The sequence below is a fragment of the Python bivittatus genome, unplaced genomic scaffold (genome assembly GCF_059951505.1).
Source record: "Python bivittatus isolate LINGU-HERP-01145 unplaced genomic scaffold, Pbiv_v1 ctg000020_np1212, whole genome shotgun sequence".
Taxonomy (NCBI): domain Eukaryota; kingdom Metazoa; phylum Chordata; class Lepidosauria; order Squamata; family Pythonidae; genus Python; species Python bivittatus.
The window spans coordinates 10559030-10583042 of record NW_028277030.1 but is presented as its reverse complement, the minus strand read 5'-3'; the positions used below and the strand labels follow the sequence as shown (position 1 = coordinate 10583042).

Here is a 24013-nt window from a genome sequence, read left to right as displayed (position 1 = left end):
TCAGAAAAAGAGGCCCTGGGTAAATACTAACATACATAATTCTGTATCTATGTTTCTCAGTCCTATTCATAAACGCAGTTTAATTAAAGTCAAGCATTCCACTGTATTGTGCATAACAGTTCCCAGTGACTCCCTAATATTCTGCCTTTTGTGGTTAAATGTCACCACACATCCACTGTGCAAATACATCTATGGAAGACCAAATGTTTATTAGGCAAAAATCAACCAGATGGTACCAGCTAACATTCAGATCTTTGGATCGTCAGAAACCCTGGTGTTAGTACTGTCCAATAATCACTTCAATAAAGAAATTAAATCCATTGGCATTATATTTGATACACTTCTGTATATGCTATGGCACCAAGCACAATGGCCCCAATCCCTTGTAAGATTATTTGTTTAGTAAAACTAGTGATCTTCAAAGAAGATGTACTTGTCCCCTATTATTTTCCTTTGATCACAGATGGGAAGTAGAAGATACGTTGGTTCTCCCCGGCGGATTGGGACAGTTTAATTCCAAACAAGTTCTTGTACACAAATTAGGCCTGAATTAAGGTTAGAGCTGGGGATAAATAAAACCAGTTGTTATATGTTCAAGTCTGTCTTCCTTTGATGGTGTGGCTATTCTTCCCCACATCCATTCTTGTAACTGAAGCCGACATAGGAATAACCTTGAAAAATGGGAGCTTCTGTTCAACAACAATCCCTAGAGGTGACAGAAACTGAGGGTGAGGGAGTGACATTTGAATCCAATTTAAGATCTCCAGGGTGAAACAACTACAATTTTGCTATTGGCAGAGAAATCCAACTCCATATCCACTATTTTTATCACTCCATCAGGCAATATAAGGGGAGAGTGGTGAGGAATCAAGCAAAATACATTATTTAGGCTACCACCATCAAACCATTCACATCGGTATAGTTCCATTAACCTTTTTTAGCATTGCTGTTAAATAAAAGACTTGGAGGATCATCTCTGCAATAACTGTAAACTGAATTAATTGGCTGTTTAAAGATGCATACTAACGATTTTTGTCTTCCAATTTCTTTTTGCCGGTTTTCTCAGTCATGGTCTCCATAATCATAGCACTTTCTTCATAGCTTTGAATTTTGTCATCAGAGAATTTTTCAATGGATTCTACCACTTCTACCTTCTCATAACTCATAGCACTTGGTGAAGTAAGTTCCTTGTGCAAGCCATCCTGCTTATTGCATTGTTTCTTTACATAAATTCCTTCTTCATTTCGCTCATTTGGACTTGGTGTGGAATATGGTTCAGATGTCTCACTAAATGGCTGTTTAGGGAACTCGTCTTTTTTTCCAAGTTGTTTCCACAACTTGGATACATCATCTTCCTTCTCTTTGCCTTTCAGCTTGTACCCATATTTAATGTCTTTCTGCATCCTTGATTGCTCTTGTATTTCATGGGCTTCAAGTTTGCTTTTGTAATGTTCAGGAGACCTGGGTAATTCTGGGATTGGTTTCATGTCACTTCCACTTGATATATTTTCTTCGGCATCTGAAACAATGACCCTACCCTTAGAAGGAATTGGTAAAGTATGGAAGCAGGTGTCATCATAGCTGCCTTTTTCTGTAACAACTACATATCCTCTAGCATGGAACCCAGTTTTGGGTTCATGCCTTTGGTAGCATCTGATTTTCTCTTTCACTATATTGCACAATTTGTCAAAAGCTTTGCTTATTTGTGCTCCATCAGGCACATCCTCTTCAGCTTTGTTGGGCTCAGTTTCTTCCTTTGTATCATTGCACCCATGTACACTTCCCATAAATAATCCTTCATGCTTGAAATCCATTGGAACTTGGTCAAATCTTTCTTGTGGCTGGTCAGACACTTTTTCCACGGAAGACCCATTGGTAAGATCTTTTGGTGTAATCTCTTTCCTCCTTAACATTTTCTTCGGTAGAGTTCTTTGTCGTAACTTGGCACTAGCAATGTCTTGTATGACCAATGTAATGTCTACATTAATGGAAATAAGAAAATAACAAATATTGTATGAGATGCAGCCTACTGAAGAGGAAATGCATAATGTGCAGACATCCTCTCAAACATGGTTGATGAGAGTGACTTTAATGGCATGAATATTTGCTGAAGAAAATATTAGATCAGGGTGCACCACTTCTTTAGGCAAGGTCTACTCTTGCCCTTTGAGTGATACACTCCAACATGTCGATTAGGCAAAGACAAAACTTAAATGTGATTGAGTTTTAATCTCAAATTTAAGTTGATTTGATTTTAGTTTAGTATAATTTTAGTTTAATGCAATTAATATGATTACTACTTATATATTAATACTTACATAATTATTACTAATACCATACACTCACACACATAGTCTAAGCATGATTGTATAAGGAAACACTGGTATCTACCAGGCTCCAGTTGGACCATAATTGCATTACTGCAATTCATGCAATTAGCAAGAAATTAAGCAAGGGAGACTCAACTGGTGACAGCACCCAGCCAACAGATGATCTCAAAAAGCTAAATAGGATCAGATCTAGTCAGTACTGGAATTGGAGATCCCCAGGAAATCCCAGGGCTGTAGACTAGTCCAGAAATTAAAAAAAAAAAAAAAACCCGGAGAAAGGCAAGAGCAAACCACTTCCTCATTGTTGACAAGAAACCAATGCAGGGATATTTCTGGAGCTACTAGAAGTCAGGCTAGTTCTGAAGAAAGTTTTACTATTATATGTAAAAGAAAAAGTTCATTTTAATACAACCAAAATGCAGGCTTAAATGCTTTATGGATTTGGCAAGATGCAGAGTTTATTCCTTAGCCATATATGTACAAAACTTTAATTCGTCACAAATGTTCAAGGGTTATGACCCCAATGAATAGAAATGTTAGCTCATTTTAAAACTATTGGGGATATGCTTCAGGAACTTGAGGTAGGAGACCTCTCTCCTTCCTAAGAAATCAGTAGATGATTCAGTTATTGTCCATCTTTCTTCAATAGATACTGAGATTTCGTTAGCAGTAATCCATAATAAAAGGGTTAACTTACGTCACCTGTACTCAGACAATGGGAACAATGAGATCAGCATACTCACAGAAATACATCACACATGCATGCTACTCTCATGGACTAAAATAATTTCTGTAGATACTTGATTACCTGTCCCTTTCAAGGTTGGTGTCTCTGAGGGTCTGTAGGTCTGTGTAAATAGGGTTACTGGAGTTCCAACAATGGCAGAATTCAATCTATCACAGTGGGGAAAAGTTATAAGTCATGATCAATACATTCCACCAAAATAAAACCTAAACAAACAAACATTTAAAATAATGTCAAGTCAAACCATGTGGGTTACATCTATGTAATTATACCTATTTACAGTATTTTCCAAATAAGTTACTTTTATTCCATTCGAAACTTGTTACCTTAAGTTGAGCTACATGGAATGCTATCATTTCCCACCTCTCCATATCCACTTCACTAAGCCCATTGTCATAAAACATTCTAGAACAGAATGTCATACTCTGGCAGGTTAACAAAACACATATGAATCTCACTGAAAAATGACTGAGGAGCAAGAATCTACCCAGAAAAGAACACTGATAGAGTAGCTGAGATACCCCAAGAAACCTCTGTGAGCGGAGAACTGCCAGTGGTAGGGAAAAAAATGAAGTGCTCCAGATATGATATATCCAAAGCCTGCTTAGTCCCTGAAACTTTCAGTTTTCTAAGAGAAAAGCCAGAGCTGCTCCTAGTTCACCACTCCTGAAACCTGCTCTTCCTCTCTCTTCTTTTTAAGCATATAATTGAACCATATGGTTGCACCTCTTCCAGCTTAAAGACCTGGGGGTTAAAAGGGTGGAGGGCATGGATATACATCTCAATTCCCCTGCAGGCACTTTCCATGTCTACTCCACTATAAAAATCTACAACAGTCTTCTACATATACAGAGGTGAACATGCTCAACAGAACTCCATAGGTTTGAAAATCTTCATTGAACAAGGGATCCATTGAACAAGGCACCCATTGTAGAGAACCACAGAGAAGACCTTGGAGAAGCAAAACATGATTTAAATCTAGGAAAGGTAGAGAACATTAAAAAGCAACTTAAAGTGGTTCTGACTTAAGTGGTTACTCTCTTTGGTATAAGAGAGAGGGAAATAAGAACACAAGTAGGCTTTCAAGATTATGTTATTCCAGTATTTCTTGTGGAATCCATTTCCTGACCTGGCCTGCCTGGAAGGACTGGCAGCCATCCATGTGGAGGCTTCTAAGCACATCTACCTGAACATTCAGATCATGCTACTAAGATGAAAGGGAATGAGTCTAATCGGAGTACCCTTCTTGCCTGTTTTGAACACTTGCTGATCAGCTTAATGCCTTAATAGGAGTACAACGTGGGTGCAATCTATTTTTAAAACAATATTATTTCAGTCATTTGGATCCACATATATGTACTTAAACATTCTCAGAGGAATATACACTAGGGGACCTTCTATTTCTGATGCATCACTTTGCCAGTAGTCTTTTCCCCGTGCAGTTGTTGTTCTGTGGTCACAGATGAATGAATATAGGGCAATGTGTTTGCAATGCAGGCAGGTATGATACATGGGCATAATATTATCATTGCAGTGGAAATAGGAGGGGTTCTGTCTGCTTCATCTCTTTGATTTAAAAGAGGAGAAAGTTCTGTAAGCCACAACTATGGCGGGGCAACTGCAAGAGAAGTGCAGTTCATGCAGATCTTTTCTAGATCCTTTTAAAATTATGTGAAAGACTTGCTCTATGTGTGCACATCTCTGCAACTACTGCAGATTTAACCCTAACCCTAACCCTTAAAAAAAAAATACATGGTTATTTACAGTTGCACAAAGTGCTTATCAACACCCCTTACCATCAAAAGAGTTGAAACAGAAAGCAACCATAAATGTGTTGCCTTCATATCCCAGTCTCCTTACCCCAATTAAAAACGAAGATTGAGAAAAAATTGATTTTATGCTCTTACAAGTAAGAGTTGAAAATCAGCTACTGTAGTTTGTAGTATCTCAGCAACAACAGAAAGTCACGTAGAAGCCTGGAAAAAACACCTGGCACATTGATGTAGAAATGCTATCAATGGGTGGCTTATGGAATGTGTCATGTGCTTCTAAAGTGAGTAACATATTTCATACCAATTAATATTTCATTTAGATTGGTGCTCATTACTGGAAAATGATGTTTTAATCTGAGAAGCTTGAACACCCTGCCCTGCCATCCAAAGTAGAAAAACCTAGAAAGCTATTATGAATAGTCCTATGATTTAAAACATTGAACAATATGGCCAAGACTTGATTGTTTGGTATTGAAATTATCTCTTGGACCCAGTTTGATGAATCTCTAAGTGCCACTGTTGCTTTGTGTTTCAAGAACTTCCATACCTGCTATCTTCATTTTCAATAATACGTTTGTAGCGCTCCAATTCACTCTCCAGGGACTGTTTATAAATGGACAGCTGGCAGCAGCGGCTGGTATATTTTTCCAAGGTCCTTTCAGCTTCTTCTATGCCCTTTCTCAGAGTGTCAATCTGCTCCTTATACAGCTGAATCTCATCACTGTAGCTCTGCTGGGTGTTCTTAATCACCTGCTCCAGCACTGCTGTCTGTTAAAAAAAGGAAGATGTGAGAGATCGCCTAAGGCAGCTCTGCTATGGGGAACAGCACAGTTCAGTAGCAGCGAAGATGCAGAATGCTATTCTATTTCAATGATGTTTCAATGACTTGAAACAAATAATTGATACTCATTTGTTTCAAGCATCACTTGGCATTAAGAAATAGAAAGGAGGACCCACATTAGCACAACATAACAGTGAGGAGCAGGCAGGATGAGAAAAGGTATTTAGATAGCACAGCGCCCGAGTGGCACAAAAGATGCCATTTCTTAAAAGAGTTCATCTGTCCTAATATAAATAATGTTAACAGAAACCTGCGCATGTGCCTCAGTTAAAGTTTTAGGTCCATACACCGTACATAGGATTAGTGTAGTACTAGTGTTTCTAGCATGGAGAGAAGTGAGCTCGGTGCCTTATGGGTTCAATATAATCCTGAATCTGTTTCTGCGACCACAAAAACAACCAAAGTTTTTATCAGACAATTTAGCAGTAAGCCACCCAAAATGGTAGCTTGATTTTTTCCCCCCATTTTTCAGTCAAAGGACTAGTAAGATAAGCATACTAAACTTTTGGAGACTTAGTGTACCTATTTTACTCTACTCCCCTCCCTCAAGCCCCACTGAATTGTTTATAATATTATAAATGTTACCTCCTCCCACTCCACTGACCCAAATGAATGCCATATCCTTGCAGGAAAAGAAATGTTGCAAACCACTGGAGTTCTATAGATATGAAGTAGCATGGACCTGGAAATTTACACAGGCATTACAAGAACCCTGAAGTGCCAAGGCAAACAGTGCCCTTCTACAATATATTCCCAAGAAAAACTCAAGCCCATTCCTTAATGTGTCTCCCCTTAAATTTTATAGCTTCTTAAGACAGGACAATGGCTTGAATTCCAAGATCCTCCAAGAGAAGCTTTCCTGAAGAACCAAAACAATGAATTGGAATACAACAATGCTTCCTCCTTCTCCCTCCCCTCCCCTCCCCTCCTCTCCTCTCCCCTCCCCGAATATTCTTTATTTTTTTGCAAGTATTGTTTGTGGGACAAAAAGTCATGTTTTTACATTCTATTGTAGGCGGCTGAAAATGTTTTCCCAGAAAGGGTTCCAGTGGAATATATATTGACCACCAGATGGTGCTCAGTCACCTGAAAAACTGATAGAAAAATTTTTATCACTTCATCATTACTCCTGGAATATAAATTTTGAAAAGTTTTATTATTCAGATAATTTTGAAAACCTCAAGAGTATATTCTGTAAAATCATAATGAATCTTACTTCAAAATGTACCTTCACAGATCTTTGGGATCAATTATTTCCATTTCTAGGACTGAAGAATTGCTCAGGTTAGGTACCCTGCTACAATGAACCTTCACAGTTTATGATCTCTCTGATGCTTTTAGCTTATAAAAGAGAAGAGCAAGCAACAGTTCTAAAATACCCACAGAGTGCTAAAAATGAAACATGCATGCATGAAAATGAAAGCATGTAACATCAGAGAAGGACACTGATTTTCTTATAAAATGTGAGTCTTCCCAGTGAGCAACAGGGTCAAGGTGGCACTAATGCAAAAAATTAGGGCACCTTTTTTTTGCATAAAGCTTTCATAAACTATTGGATAGATAGATGATGATAGATAGATAATAGATTTGATTGTATATGGAGGTATATGAGCATGAAAGAGTGAACAGTGATATTACCCACTTCCCTAAAAGGGGAGGTTGGAAATGGGACAAAAGAAGGGGGTTCCTCAAGGGATGATGTACTACCACCTTCTTCATGGCAGGTGGCCTTACACCCTCCCTTGGAGAAGCACTGCTTATCTCTAGATCCAATTGCTCATGGCTGTCCAGAAGAGGCATGTGTCAAGCTCACAGGGGTCAGAACTCAGACTTCAGAGAACTCTATTCACTTCCTCAGTTGCTCAAGGTCAAAAGAATCCCAGGTTACCCCAGAATATGCCACCTTGCTCACACAGCGTCCAACCAGGGTGGATCCTATCAACTTTATTCTCTAAGAAACTGACAAATCCATCTAACATGACTGCAGGAGCTTTGTCCTGTCTTGTTTCTTGTTAAAAGAACCCAGATTACTCTGAACAGGACCATTAGTGGGAATCTGTGGATGTGGCAAGTACAGAGAATGGTTGAGACCTAAACTATTTCCCGGATAACCTCTTGCTTGTGAAACAATCATAATCCAATTTAATAATCTAAATTAATCTAATAGTTTATGAACTTTAATCTTAACTTAAACCATAATGCTTGTAAAACCCTTGTGCTCAAAATATAGAGTACCCAAGCTGTTAGTTTCCAGAGTAAAACGTTTATTCTAGTAAAAAATAACTTTTCTCGAAACAATACCTCTGTCTGAAGCTTAACTTTCTGGGCTTGAAGCTGGCAAAGAATGCCCTTGTATTCTTCTATCTGACTCTGAAGTATTGGTATCCTTCTCTCAGTTATCAGCTTTTCCTGCAAAGCAGAAGGAGGAAATGTAAGTGAAATTGAATTGATAACAAAGATTTGACTGTAGGTTGGAATGAAAATGATTTTTAAAAATCCAATTTTCCTCTTTATCTACATCACGTTTCCAGTGGAAATGTGATATAGATCCTAACTTTTCAGGCATTCCACACAATTGGATATTATGGTGAAGTGTTCAGTAGTAAAAGCCTATTGAGGGAAGCTTATGTATAAACAAGAAATATTTATAACCCCCTGCCCAATCGAATGGCCTCCAGATGTGTTGAGCATCCATCATCCCCAACAAACTGTATGATCAAATTCCAAAGGACCACCCTTTCAAAGTAGGACCCGTGAAAGTTCCTAGAGCTAAGCCATCATTTGGAGTGGCCCAGATCTACTTCATTTGGCTGGCAGCAACTCTTCCAGAGTTTCTTCAGAAGTCTTTCCCAGCCCTTGACACCTGAGATCTTTAACTCTCATTGTTGGGGAATATGGGGGATTCCAAGCAAGCATTCTAAAGTAGCATGAGCTATCAGAATTATGGATTAAGCACTGTGCTCAGTCTGGAAACAAAGTGTCATTTTTTAATGATTGTCTCGATAATTTGAGATTGACTGCAGGGTGTGTGGGGGTGAGAGGGATAAGCAATCAGTAATATGCACTTGGTACAGTTACTTTTGTGATAAGTTCCATTCCTTTATGGAAAGGAGAAAGAGTATCATTTAGAATTAGACTTCTTCAAAACAGGACAGGCCACCAACAATGACTGATACTAGGCTCCCTCATTTGAATCAGGTTCCTCAAATAGTCAACATCCCTGCTTCAGATAATTATTTTTAACCACTCCTGGAAACAGCTGCATAGTTACGGTCCACTTTTCAGAGATCCTCAAATTCAGTCAAAGCCCTAAGTGCTGTGTTTAAACCATCTAAGTGCAAAAGAATCACTAAATGAACCTTTTACAACTTGGAGTCTCCAAATAACTTTATTAGATTTTAAAACAACAACAACTTGGAGTCTCCAGAAGTGATTGGGTGGTATCTCTCTTAGCCACCATTGTTAGGTTTCAGAGATAATGGGGGCTGTAGGCTGAGATATAGTTACAAGGGGTAAGCAGTGTGTTGAGTGATAATTTTTATATAAACTGATTTGGACACCCTTAATAGAAAGGAGAACCCATACAAAATTGATGCTTTTCAGAATGTTGAGATGTGATTTGCAACTCAAAAATTATAAGCGAATGTAATAGTTTAAAAGAGTAACCATCCTAGTCTCTTATAGCAAAAACAATAAAAAGTAGTTTCTAAAATGTTACCATACATATTCTCATTTTTACTAAAATCAAGAAAGTAACCATTCTAGGAAAATGCACACACACACACAAATGCACAAATGAGAGAAGTCCACACAAACAATATTTACTTTTGTGTGGAAAAATTGGTGCATTTTCCCTCTTCCCTCCGCCCACGTTCTGAAAGAGGAGGATCAACAGGAGATACAGTTCCTACAATTGCTATTTGGACGAAGAACAAAACTAATTCAAATCACCCCTCCTTCCCCAGTTTAGACAAATGTCTGCATTTATGCTCACACCTGTGGATACACCTCTGTGACCTATCATTAATATGCAACTACACGTTCTTCAAAACCAGTGTTTCTCAACCTTGGCAACTTTAAGACATGTGGACTTAAACTTCCAGAATTCCCCAGCCAGTGACAGCTGGGGAATTCTGGGTGTTGAAGTCCACATGTCTTAAAGTTGTCCAGGTTGAGAAACACTGGTCTAGACCAACACATACATATTTTTGCAGACCACAGCATTGGAACATTAGCATGTGCAACAACTGCATTTGTCTTATGCCATATCTGTCAATAAAGAACCCCAGATGAATTACTCATGTTTAGTCACAACTGAAAAAAGTTGAGGAATCTCTTCAGAGGGCTGACCAAGTAGAAAATGTCAATTTACTTGCCTCAAAGGGCAGCTGGAAAAAGGACACCTCCCATTTCCTTCCACTGCATAGCAGTTGCTCATTATCTGAATGCTGCCCTAAGCAGTCAGTATCAAGACCAGAGGACAACTGGTGTTAGGTACAACAAATTTATTTATTTTATTTATTTATTTATTCGGCTTGTATGCCACCCATCTCCCCCACGGGTGGTTCAGAGGACTTGTATCACTCTAATAGGTCTATGTGAGACACTTTGCCTTGGTGAGGTAGTTTGTGCTATGAAGGCAACAATATTTGCCTCATCAAGATGCAGCAATTACAAAAACCAGCTTCTCTAGATACCTGGTCTTGTTTCAGTGGTCTTCTCCAAATCTTTCAGTAACTCACTATGTTGGAAGAGGCTTCTGTGCACGTGCCTCTTCCAGTTACTGGAAGTTTCAAGAAGGATTCTGAAACAAGGTGAAGACAAGTAACATGACAGCTTTGCTTCACTCTTTGGAAGTGGGGTGGCTGGACATCCCTTTGTGAAGCAGCTTCAAAGGAGTTGAAGCAAAAAGGACAAGTAAGAAGCCCTCCTTTGAAGCTTTGTATAGACCTTCAGTATAATCCTCCAAACACTGCTATGCTAAAGCCTGATCTTATCCTCCCATCTTATTTAAAAACTGGGGTCTTTCAATGAACATAATTTTTCTTCAGGCATTGTGTGAATGGGGAAGGGCTTGAAAGTAGGTAGAGAGCAGGGCTGGGCTTGCAGCTGAGACCCTTCCCCTTCCTGAATGCCATACATTCAGCCAAGGAATGATGAGGAGTTTTTGCTTGAACACAAGTAGAGTTTGCTTCCTAACCTGAGATCATAATAAAGCAGGATTCCAGCCTGGACTCATGTGTATGTGAACATTGCAATACTCCCCTCCAGACCTTCTGGCTGAATGTGTGGAGGTCAGGTCAGGGGGGCAGCTTGCATGCCCCTTCCTTTATTCGGTTTGAAACTCTCAGATGTTCAGGTGTATGCCTGAAGAGGGCTTTTGATAGCAAAATTATTTGCAAAAGAAAATTCTTACCTCACTGGCCCCAGCCACATTGGTGGACACCTGAGGTGTTGCTTGCATGATCTGCTGTAAATTTCCAACATAGGTCTGTATTTCCATGAGGTTCTGTGGCCAGGTAAAATAATTATTCAAAATTATTATAGCAAGAAGCTGTGGAAGGAAGGAACTGCATTGCTGAGTTTCTACCTGAAGCTCCCCTCTTCTGGGGGAGAAGGAAGCAGAGATGTTGAGAAAGGCTGGATTGCTAGACACTGATACGGACTAGCTATATCCCCTAGCAGGCTACTGTAATTACCTTTCCCAGCCTTTGTTCATAGATGGTGTCATTTGGCATATGTGTGCTATTGGATTATATTATTAGCACATACAATGGTTTTAACTACACTGTAATCCTTTGTGTTGCAGCATTTATACTGGGTATAAATTAATCTTTTTATTGGAGGATTTTAAAACATTCAGCCTCCTAAGTAAGCATTACAGCAACTTGTATTATTTCCAAAGAATGCAGGTGCATGCATAATAAAAGTTAGTGTACTATATATTGCACACCAGTCTTTTCCAGACAGAAAAAGGAGTAACAGATCCTGATAAGGACTGCCAAGTTTAAATAGCAAGGAAAACTTAGTCTCACATTGTGAATCTTGATCTCAACCCAAAAACTTGGAGGGAGGGGGAGTGATTGTACAATCTGCTAAACTACTTGATAGGATTGAACAAGTATGTTTTATTTCAGGACAACATGAAGATGAGCAGAAATAACCATACCTCGCTGGAAATTGGGTCCAGTAACACCAGCAGGGCTTGAACGTCACCCCTTATCACTCTTAATTTTAGCCTAGGCCTTCTTAAAATACAGAAGAGCTTGGATCAGCTACTTGACCTCCTTTGTAAAAGAGGCACCATAGAGGTATTGTTGGTAGGAATCCCAAGTATAAAGTGAATTGTTAACAGAAGCAGGAGCAGAGCTGGCTACAAAGTAGATCTCCTTCTACTGTAGATATCTAATGTATTGAAAGAGATCCAGAAATATTTATCAATTGCCACCACAAAATAACTTATCCAATCCTAAATTCCTGCCTAAAGAAAAAAAAAAGTATTAAGATGGCAAGGACATGGTTTGTATACAGAAGGTCTGTGAGCTTGGTTTATTTTTGATACTTGAAGCAAATTTGTGGATTCAGAATCCTTTAACTCTAAGTAACTGTCTTTTCCCACCAAACTCTAGATGATAAATGTCAGTATAAAAAATGGAAAGGGAAACAAAGGAAATCAAAGTAGATCTCTGAAGTCCATCCCTAAGCTAGAAGAACCCTTTTACCAGCCATGTCTCTTCTTTTTGCTCAGCATGGATTCACCTACACATATGAAGTAGACTTGTATCAAAAGGGAAGGAATAGCTTCATCTGTTAAAAGTTGCTTGGGAAACAGAGGTGAGAAGCAAACAGCTGTCAAGAGTTACCTTCTTATATCTATCTTTTGTGGCATTTACATCATCCTGCAAGAACTGTGATTCAATCTGGAGTTCTAAATTGCACAACAAAGCTTCATCAGCTTCCTGTAATAAAACAATTTAAAACATCATTTTCTTTTGTGCTTTTTATTCTGACAGTAAACAAATATTTGAGCCATTAGTATTGCATGGAAACATTGGACTTTAAATTTTGTAAAGAAAAGCCATCTCTTGCAGTAACCTATATAACAGTTCTGAAATAGATTAATATAAAGCTAGGAAGGATGATCTTCAAATATTTATTTGCATCCTGTGTATATAAAAACTGAAATCTAAATAATTGATAGGCAACTGATAATTGATAGGCAACTTTATTACATAAGTCTTGTACTGCACTTAGGTAGAATTGCATACCAAGTAAATATAACAAGGAAAAGAGTTCCTTGAATCATACTTGATTCTTGGTGATTCCAAAGTCACATTTATGTAGTTTTCTTGGCAACAATACAGAAGTGGTTCACCAATGCTTTGTTTTTGTTTTTCAACTTCCCAGTCTAAATAACCAAGCTGGGATTTCATGGTAGTTTCTCCCCTCCAAATCCTAACAAGGTCTGATCCTGGTACCTTTTTCGATGTATACATTTATACCCCCTACCCATTTCACTGTGCTTCCATTTAGATCAGTTGGATATAGTTTAAGGAGTTTTGTTTTTGTTTTTTAGGAAATCACTATATAAAGAATATTTATTATCCATGCTTCATTGTCAGGGACTAAGATACTGGTTTGCTATGTAGCATTAAGACGAATGGGCATTCCCAAAAAACATTTATTTTGAAAACAACAGCCAGAGTGGCCTTCTCAACTTCGAACACGCCTGTGACAGAGCATAGTAGACTATGAGAGTGACAACCAACACAAATACTTAAGGTCCATTTCTTATATTCAGCTAATCAAATGCAGCAAGCACTAGTCCCAGATGCACTACCTGACCTGAATGTTCAGTTTCCAGTAACATCACCTCTATCAACTGTACTACAGTCCCATTTCTGGTTAGGCAATGCGATGGAGAGTTATTCAAAGAGCTTTGCTTTTGTGATAGGCCCAGCAAACTAATTCCAAGCTCTGTTGTGCTATTCAAAAATGTGTAGATGCTTGCTGTTTCCATTATATCATGGATTGCAGAAGTAGCACTGCTGATGTGCCAGTAATAATGATAATAAGAATAAGCACAGAATTTTGCTACAGGCCTAGTTATCTGCTTTGTGAGCAGATAAGATTTATGAATGCAAATGACCAAAGGAATATTCTAAGCCATTTGCTCACTGTTTCTCTGTTTTCCGACGGAAAGCTGAATCGGAAGCACTACAATGAGACCATGAATCCAGTGACAGGCTGAGAAAGCGAGCTAAATACTGCTGACGGGTACATATTTGGAAAATAGAACAAAATTAAACTTTGGCTTAAAAAATAAATTCAGATATATTTCTTTGGTATTCATCATACATCTGGAAACCAGGATTGATGATGTACCACATTTGGAGGTATAATTCAGTGACAACTAATTCAGACAGCAGCTGAATTGGTGGACCATTGACCTAGGCATATGGATGAGAAGAATCATTGAAAGTGTTATATGTGATTAGTTGACCATGGTTACAATTGGCTCAGGGTCATTAAGAACTCTTTCATTATTGATTTTTATAGTATGTCTGGTGTGCACGCAGGCATGCGTGTATAGGTATTCCTTAATGGTAGCTTTAACATAATTTATCAGCATTCTTTCCCCAAGCTATAAAAATCAGGAATCTGCTAGATTTGTGCATCTGCTGATTAATATTTCCTCCCTTGGTTGGGTCCCAATTTCTAAACCTATTCACGTATCTCCTCTGTGCTAATATGATGCTTATCAATATGCTCTGAAAGAAAATTGCCACCAAAACAACATTTATAGCTCTCTGTAAACAATATGTTATAAGCTTGACTCTTTGCTTGCCTCCCCTTCCCCCCCCATAAAAGTAATGGATAGGAGGATATTGCATCTCAGTGCATAAGATATGATCAATTAAATTGTGGTGAAGATCAGAGTTTTGAACATTAGCTACATGAAAACTGTCAAGCACAAAACACTGAAAAAAGAAAGAATTATAAAATATCCATCAGTATGGATCAGCATCAGTAACAACACATAATAAAAATACTAATACTTGTTTCAGTTTAAATCTCTTTATAGTATATTTGCTTCAGAATCTCTTTGATGCCATGTTGCCTACTCATCTAACATTTACAAAAGTAGACATTATGCATAGGTCAACTGTTTGGTTTGGCCTTTAAAATGAATTTGAAAATGTAATAAATAAGACTGGGATCATGCAGTCTCATGTGGTGCATGAGATCTGGATAAGATTCAAATCCTAATTCGTCCATGAAGCTCCTATAGAGACTTCCTTGGCCAAATCATTTTACCTTATAAAAATGGAGAGGACCTTTTATACTCAGGTAGGATAAATTAAATCTCATTCACATGGGGCTGGTATAATAGACATTTAAAACTGGACAACAAAACCACATATTGGATTTCATCCAGATTTACTCAGATGTAGAGACTGAAACCAATGGAAATGAAATTGGTCATGACTAATCAACATCCCATAGATTTGTGGAGGCTAGTTGTACCTTTCCATTACCAGGAATGGCAGTGGTTTTCTGAGGTAAGCATACATGTACAAGAGGGGGAAAAAATTCAAATGGGCTTCACAAGTTTTTTTTTTTTAAAGCAAAGAATAAAGCATGCTCAGATCCCCCCAAAATCTGAAAATTCCATCCCCACCTATAACAATGACACACCTTCACTCTGAGTAGTGGTCATCCTTTTCCCCTCCCTATCCCAAATGTTAAGAACAGCCGTCTGTGATCAAAACACTGTTCCACTCTGGGCAACACAGACTGGCAGTGAGCTCTCCAGAGCTCTTTCTGCAGTGCCTTCTATATCATCCCCCCACCCCACCCTGCAAACACTGTGGCTTTCAAGATATGAAATTATATGCAGAGATTGTGCCCAATTCAGCCAGCAGAAATCTATGTATGTATGTATGTATGTATGTATGTATGTATGTATGTATGCCTATGTGTGTGCATGCACACATGCATGTCTAAAGGGAAGGAAGGAAAAACACTAGCAGTACACTCTTATGTACTCTCTGAACATCTGATTAAGTCAGGCAACATTTCTAAAAGCTTTCCCAACAAAATACATAGAGACTCTCAAGATCAGGTGACCCATAACAGCATCAGTGTTACACTCCTCTTTGCCTCCAACCTTCTTTCTGTAAAACAACTTATGAGAGCATATGATATGCCATGGTAGAACAATGATTCCAGATCTTAGTGTGACTGATTACATTTGATAATTGGCAAGTTTCATGAATCAGTTGACCCATCAATGAACCACTTTTTTCATGTCTTGACTATATACATGCCAAGTAAATTGATCCTGCATTCAGAATGGTTTCTGTACTGTCAATGTTCATTGCTTCAACATTTTTAGGAGCTGAGGTAACTTTTGCCCTTGATTTTTTATCTTGGCTGATCATTTTTTCAGATGGTCTAGAAGCCAAAGTATTTGGACAATGTTGTTATTTATTCAGGCTGAACTATGAATGTTCTGTAACAACCAATTTCAACTAATAGCTTGTTTGCAAGCTGCCATTTGTGAAAATTGCATTACCTATTTGATATTTACAATCTGTGACAGGTCAACCTGTGTCAGCTGAAAGGGTTTGTTTCCTTGATTGGATTACATCTGCAACCAAAGGAGCCATAAGTCCCCCGGCCTCTTGCCTAATGAACAATTCATTATGCTTCTTTCATTCTCAGTTGGTATCTACACATTGCAACAACCCTGTTCCAATTGTAACACTGAGATTCCTATTTAAATGACTGGATGCTGAAAGCACAGTGGGAAGGTGGAGAGAAATGGGGTGAAAGGGTTTGCTGCAAAGATGTCAAAAGAGCAGAACTAGGGCTCTACAATTCACTGTAGCCTGCTTCCTTCAAATTAGCAAAGTATCATGACCAGAAACAAGACTCCCAAACTTACACCCAGTTTTTGATTTTTGAGATAACTTCATACCTCCCAGCTAAATATCCATTAAATCCACCCACCATTTGTGCATGCATAAAAGGATGCATCTGGCCTCCACCCCATCTTCCCAGCAATCTGCTGCCAATCTTATGATCAGGCCACCCACCCTGATCTTCCCACTGCACACCCATCAATCTTTGCAGCACTTCCCTCCCTAGCTCCTTCCATCAGTCAGCCCATCCCCAGTGATCTTCCCAGTTCGTTCAATCTTAATTTGAAATTTTTTTGGTATTTTTTTTATGCTAATAAACTTTCAAAAACTTTCAGATCCTCAAACCCTCTTAATGTCTTCATGTATGTCCTGGGGTATGTCCCCAGTTTGGAATACTTCCCTGGATCAGAGGAAGACCAACCTGGCTGCAGATTTACACTTTTAAAGGTCACTTTTGTTGTAAAAGCTAAACACTGAGAATGCCAGTTGATGTGAAGAAGCAACATTATGAGAACAAGGCAGAGGCAGAAAAATAATATAGAACTCAAATAAAATGAGAAGTAATGGGATTCACTATCCCCATCTAGTGGAAAACGATTCTAAGGAACAAGAGTGAGATGGAATTAAGAAATGGAGAGGGGCTTAATATGATCAGACAGGGAGATTCTGTCATACCTCACATTGATTGCCAAACAATGAGGGCAGGTGTTCTGAGGCACTAATACCACAATCCCATAAATGTTTACTCAGTAAGCAGAGACAGTGAACAGAATGGGACTTACTCCCAGGTAAGTATAGAACTGCAGCCTTAATCTGGGGGAAAAAAAAGAATCAGAACTAGAAATATACAAATGTGCTTATTTCATCCATTTGCTACATGCGCAGGACACCCTCGTATGACCAAGAGACCTCCTGAAGTGTTTTATAACTGTGAAATCAAAACCTTGCTGGAATCCTGGAAATTGATTTATTAGGTACTATGAAGTCGATGTCAACTCTTAGTGACCACAAAGATATATGATCTGTCCCCAACCTGATCCTTGACATCTTCTATCATTCTATCATTCTTCTATCATTCTATCTTCTATTACCCATTGTCAGTGTAATTAAGTCCATATACCTTCCTTCTGGTCGTCCTCTGCTTCTCTTTCCTTCCACCTTTCCCAGAGGTTTAAGGGAGCTGAGTCTTCACATAATGTGCCCAAAGTATGACAAATACCGGAAACAGCATTTGTTTACAGCAGAAGCACTGGATTGAGCCAGGACTGACTCATTTGTTGCTTGTACCCTCACTTTACTGTCTACCAAAACACGAGTCCTCCCTCATTGTTAGGTGAGGAGGGCTGAGGCCAGAAAGCACAATTTTTCTCTTACTCTGTAACAGGCTCCTCCAAGAAGTGAGACTAGCCATCTTGGGGTCAGTCTTCTAGAAGTTAGTAAAAACCAAACTTTTCCAGACAGCCTTTGGGGAATGATTATTCACTATCAGTATTTGAACATCTTTTTAATGTAACCACTGTTTTTGGTTTAAAATTGCGTTGTTTTATGATATTATCTGGAGTTATAGATTAATTTTCTTTTTTCTTACCATGGATATTTTACTGAATTATGTTGTTATAAACCTTGAGATTTGATGGCATACATATTATTACTGTTATTATTCAGATACAGTTTTATTTTATTTTCTAATATTGAATCTTACCAATTCCTTCTCTCTCTCTCTCTCTCTCTCTCTCTCTCTCTCTCTCTTTACATAATGAAAAATATGTTACTAGAAAAGATGCAATTGATTTGAACTTGTTGAGGTGGTGGAAAGAAAGAGGAAGAAGTTCAGAAGGATAGTAAAAAAGGAAATAGATGGAGAAATGTCATATGAATCTGTGTGATTCCAAGGAAACAAAGACAGACTGAAAATATGGTAGATTCTTCAGTTGACTTGTCTGTTTAACAGTACTAACTTACTTAGTGCTCTGCTGTAAAATAAGTCCCACTGAGTTCAATAGGGCTTATTCCCGAGAATGTGACTAGAAGTGTCACTTAAATCTTTGCTTTTCTTAGAGCTGTAAAAATCAACACATTTCTCCTTCCATCTGACTTCATAGTGGCAAATAATAGCATCAGAGTTTGACTAGTGTTCTTGCCCCAGTTAAAAATCTACAACCCCCCAAATCTGATACAACAGTACACCATCAAAAGTTGTATATAAGCAGCAGCAGTATAAAATAAAATCTTACATTGACGGGCTAATCTCTCTCACTCAGCCCATAGAGTTGTTGTTATGGGAAAAAAATGGACAAGGGGGGTTGCTATGTATATTGCCCTAAGCTCCTGGAGGAAAGGCAAGATATAAATCGAATACTTTTCTCAGCATGTAAGAAAAGCCTAAGAGTCCAGAAAGATAAAACAGCTAATTTTAATTCTAGGACTTCTTCCCAAAGGGAGGGGGGAAAGAATAATTTTAAAATAGTGATTGTTTCAATGTGAGAGCCAATTTGGTATAGGTGGTTAAAGGTTAAAAGTTAGAAACTGGGAGACAGTAAGTTCTAGTCTGCCTGAGACACAAAGCCAGCTGGGTGACCTTGGGCCGGTCCCTCTCTCTCTTGACCCTAGGAAGGAGGAGGCAAGGGCAAACCACGTCTGAAAAATGTTGCCAAAGAAACTGTGTGGACTTGTCCAAGCTGTCACCAGGAGTTAGGATCGACTTGAAGGGACACCCGCCCACACAAACCCTTAACGTATCATGTCTTTGCCATGGAAACCAGGTTTGTTCAAGAGGACAACTGCTGGGTGATGGAGTGCACTCAGGCCTCAAAGCTGCATTCTCTGTGCAGATACAGCATGATGGATAGGCTAATTCTATTCCCATCCTCTTTTTCTGTGCATATCAGTAAAGTGGCACACATATTTATTCTGATACCTTGAGATTCTAGAAAAATAGCATTTTCAGCTTCCAAACATGTACATATAGTTTTTAAAACACACTATTTTTATTCCTCTCCCACAAAACTAGCAGCTCTCTTGCAAGAGCGACACTACTAAACATGTCTGTCCGTGTGTTGCTATTGGCTATCGGTACTCATGACATTACTTGAAAAGCAGCACCAATGAAAAGAATATGGGGGAAGGGTTACGAAGATTGCATTTGATATAATAAACTCACCTTATTAAGCTGTTCAAGGGTAGTTTTTTGCCTCTGCTGATAGTCACATTCATTCTTATATCTAAAAGAAGAGAAACAAAAATGCAAATAAACCCCACTGATAAATTAAAAAAAAAAAATCTCATTCAATTCAAACTGGAAACCATTCCTCAACTATAACTTAAGACATGGCTTCATACCACATCCAAAATTTGGGTTTGTCTCTGCAGAGAGTCCATATTTCAATTTTATAGGATATCTAAATTAGAACAGATATTTAATAACATGGACTGAGTTTACTGTAGTATATAACCTTACTCAGTGAATGAAACTGTGTTGACAGTTGTTCTTGATATTCATTTTTAGCTTTGAGTGAATTATTCATAATTAATTGATGATAGACTAGAAAACTACGTATAATCTCTGAGGTATTTTTTAATATTTCTAATGGTTTTTTTAAATTCCTTGTTCATTCATTTGTATTTTATTCCTTAATCTTGTTTCTTGTTTATGTCTGTTTATAGATCATCCTTAAAATGCCTAATAAGAAAAAAGAAATTTTAAAAAAGTTAAGAAAAGAAAATAGCCAAGTCCCTCAGACATCTGCTTTCCATTTCCATGTGGAAGTTAATGGACACATTGGGACATAATATTAAACCAGGGATGGGCAACTCACTGCCAGTGAAATATATGTCCCCACCATGCCATGTTTGCAGTTCCCAGAAGCCCCCTGCCCCCATAAGACTGAACCACAAATGTTTACCCCTGAGGTTTTTCACACTTAAGATTTTTCTGCATTAAAAGTATCTCCCAATTCTTCAAAACCTGAAAAAAAGAGACAAAAGTTTCAGGTTCACCTTCCTTGGTGATGTCAGCATCACAGCCATGCTTGTGGAGGCTCTTCGAGGCTGATAAAAGTAAAAGCCTTGGCCTTTCACCCATTCTCTCTCCTCCTCCTGCATTGCTGAGAGGAGGAATGTAGAAGCTGTTGCTTTTACTCAACTATGGGATTTGTCCAAACTGGCAAATTATTCTTTATTTTAAAGCAAGCCAACTTTAAACCATGGCTTATTAAGCTAGCTACTTTAAATGAGCCGGAGGTATAGTTGCCAGTTTAGTTGAATCCACAAATTGTGGTTAATGAAAGCCAGATACAAATCTTTCCAAATTCCTTCTCTGGATTGCACATTGTAAAGGAAAGGAGAAAAGCTTAAGACAGACTTTCTCAACTGGGATTCCGTAAGAGGTCTCGAGGGGATCCATGAGAGATCATGACTGAAAAAAAAAATTAACTTCATGTGTTGCACAGTGCTAGTGCCTGAGTGGTGGGAATTCTTATGCACTGCGACTCAGCTGCTGGCCTGCCATTTTGCTGTTGCAGTAAACCTTGCAAAACTTGGATCGTGCAGGTTAGAAGTAAATTGTATTGTGAAGTTTTTGTGTTTTCTGCAGGGGTTCCCTGTGATGTGATAATTATTTCAAGGATTCCTCCAGGATAAAAAGGTTGAGAAAGGCTGGCTTAGGGTAAGGGCTAGGGTTGTGTTCTGTATTTATACTTATATATGTATGATGTCTCATATCAACTATGGCAAAAATAATATAAAAAACAATTCAATATGTACAAAACGAATTTAAATGGGCACACTTTGGTTCCCATCAATTAGTATCATCTACCAGGGCTGAGAAGCAGCCTTTCTGTCGCAATGCCTGCCTTTTGGAATAATATGCCTCCAGAGATCCAGATGGCTCCCATCTTGATGGCAATCAAGAAGCTATTAAAAACTTAGCTATTCTCCCAAGCTATGGGACAGGGTGAAGGTTGAGCCCCCACTAGATGGGTTTGTTTGGGGGCCAGTCATGATTTCTTTTTTGTTGATTTTTGTATTGTTCTTATTTTTTAACTGTAAGCCTCCCAGAGGTATTGGAAGTCAGGTAGCCTCTAAATTGTTCAAACAAAGAAACAAACAACTTATTGTGTTCCCTTCATTTTTTAAAACAGAAATAAAAGAAAGGAGTTATGTCTGCAAGTGGAATAAATATTTTCAATTGTAAAACAAGTAGTCCATACTTTGAGGCAGAAGTATTTCTAATAATTTCATTGTGCTTTTGTTATTACAGAGAGAAAACAGTAAGAGAGAAAACCAAGTCTTTGTTTTTAAGGATATAAGGAGACAGATTAAGAAAAATAAATGAAAGATGCTAATAAAGAAAGAAATGAGAGATTGGACAGGACACATACATGTTTATGACTCACATGGCAAGAAATGAAATGATCTGAACACTTTGAATGCAGTCTGGGTAGAAAAGTGATTTATAATTTGCATAAATAGTAAAAGAATAATAATCATGAACATAAAGGTAATGTTACTGCATACATTCAAAGCACTCCATAAAAGTGTTCTGGAAGTCACTACAATCTGTGGGAGCTATTGATTGGTTAATTTAATGTATTTCATGTTTCCTTTCATCCTTTTTTTCCCAAGGCAATTAAGTATTTTCTATGCGAATATGAGATTTACTCTCAAAGTACCAACTTTAGAACTCCATTCCTGATAGACACTCACAAGTCTAGCTCTTGGTAATGAAAACATAAGATTGAATCTAAAGTTTCTTCCAGATATTTTTTTTTCTTTCTGTCGTCATGATTTATTTATGGAATTTTACGGAGCATCCAGATGACACTGTATTTCATATTTAATTATTCTAACTTACCCCTCACTGTGCCATTATGAAGGAAAAACTTGAATAGATGAGCCCTGTACTTTTGATTGTTTACTGCTTTGAATTGTTCTCTTGGAGCACATAGGTGCAGACAACTTAATGAGGGCTATCTGCTACTGGAGGAGAATTTTGGACATCACCACAAAACAGCACGAAGGCTCTTGAATTAGCATCTTTTGAGATGATACTAGTGAAAGAAAGGAAGCCAGGTTCCTAGGAACTTTGCTTTGCTTTTGTGAGATTGATTGTCCCAAAGCCATAAAAATGATTGTTTTGGACCACTGAATCCAGATTCTCTTTAGAAAAAGCAAAAGGTAGATGTCACAGTTTTGGAAAACCAAGAAACCCTATGCATACATCTGCCATAACAAACACATCTCCCTCACCTCCAACCAACTTACTTGTTACAGTATTCATCCAGCATGCGCTGAGCATCTTTCTTCTCACGTTCCAGCTTAGATCTGTTGATGGCCAAGTCACGGACACGCTGATGATTGAGATCAATCTGAGCAGCAAAAGCCTCTTCTAATCCAGCCAGCTCATCCATGCGCTGGAATGTCTCAAGCTGCTTGCGGAAGATGGCGTTACGCTGCTCAAGGGCCCGAGCCCTGTTGATGTAGTTGGCAAACCTTTCACTGAGTTCCTGCAGGTTTTCCAGGCCTTGGGCTTGTGCAAGACCACCAAATTCCTGTGACTCTGGAAGTTCTTCATAAGCATCAGACTTTTCATACTTCTCCTTGTGGACTTCATGCAAGTAGCTGCTCCTATACATAGCAGAGTAGGGAGCTGTGGGGGAGCCCAGAAATCTCTCTTGTCTGTGTCTTTCCAGTTTGAACACCAAATGTGTTTGAAATCAGAGTAGACTCAGTTCTCCTGCCAAACCCCAAATAACTGCCCAACCTAAGACTCTACAACAGGAGAGTCTTTGCAAGAGAAACAAAACAAAATTAGACAGCCCTGCCTTCTGGTTCTTGATGGTGATGGTTTTGAATTTTGTCAGCACTTTTTGCTTTCTTTCCCACCAGACTTTTCAACTGCATGTGACCCTGTGGGAAGCAAAGGGAGAGAGCTGTATAGTTTTTGCTGAATTGTTTGGAAAGCAAGAGAGGGGCAGAACACAAAAGACATGTGGCTTTACAGGATGGGTCCCAAACATTCCATTGCAGTTTTGTTCTGTTTTGTCTATCTCAGGGTGTTTTGAGTGAGGGTGTCACATTTAACTGATGCCTCAAGCAATTTTGGCTTGGCTAGGCTTTAAAAACTGAATCCCAGTATTCTAGGGACAGAAAGATATTTAAGACTTAAAAAAAAAAAAAACTACATCTAACAACACACCTCTACTTAAGAGCTCCTTTAGCACCTAGATTATCATGATAATAGTTCCTTTGTTTTTCTTCTCATATCCTCACGAGTCAGAGGTTCCCATGCTATGCCAGAGGAAGAACCCTCTATTTTTCAAATAGCTCAGAACTGCAATAAACTCTGGGTAATGTATAAAATGGTCTCCTCTCATTTTATCATCATAGGTAGGGCTGAG

General features: G+C 38.5%; 1 protein-coding gene across 1 annotated transcript; it reads right to left on the bottom strand.

Moving 5' to 3' along the window:
• Positions 1-1022: 1022 nt before the first annotated feature.
• Positions 1023-23248, bottom strand: BFSP1 (beaded filament structural protein 1). The gene is made up of 8 exons (XM_007428285.2): positions 22878-23248; positions 19777-19837; positions 12552-12647; positions 11105-11197; positions 7990-8097; positions 5395-5615; positions 3139-3224; positions 1023-1978 (listed from the first exon to the last, which is right to left on the bottom strand). The coding sequence occupies exons 1-8, from the start codon at positions 23246-23248 to the stop codon at positions 1023-1025; spliced, it is 1992 nt and encodes a 663-aa protein (XP_007428347.2).
• Between the last annotated feature and the right edge of the window lie 765 nt (positions 23249-24013).

What these genes read in the sequence shown, in the direction of transcription:
- BFSP1 (XM_007428285.2), bottom strand. Translation starts at nt 23,248, where the DNA reads ATGTATAGGAGCAGCTACTTGCATGAAGTCCACAAGGAGAAGTATGAA. An exon ending in CTGGATGAATACTGTAACAA is followed by an intron (nt 19,838 to 22,877) that starts GTAAGTTGGTTG and finishes CTCTTCTTTTAG; the next exon opens with ATATAAGAATGAATGTGACT. An exon ending in AAGTTAAGCTTCAGACAGAG is followed by an intron (nt 5,616 to 7,989) that starts GTATTGTTTCGA and finishes TTTTTTTAACAG; the next exon opens with ACAGCAGTGCTGGAGCAGGT.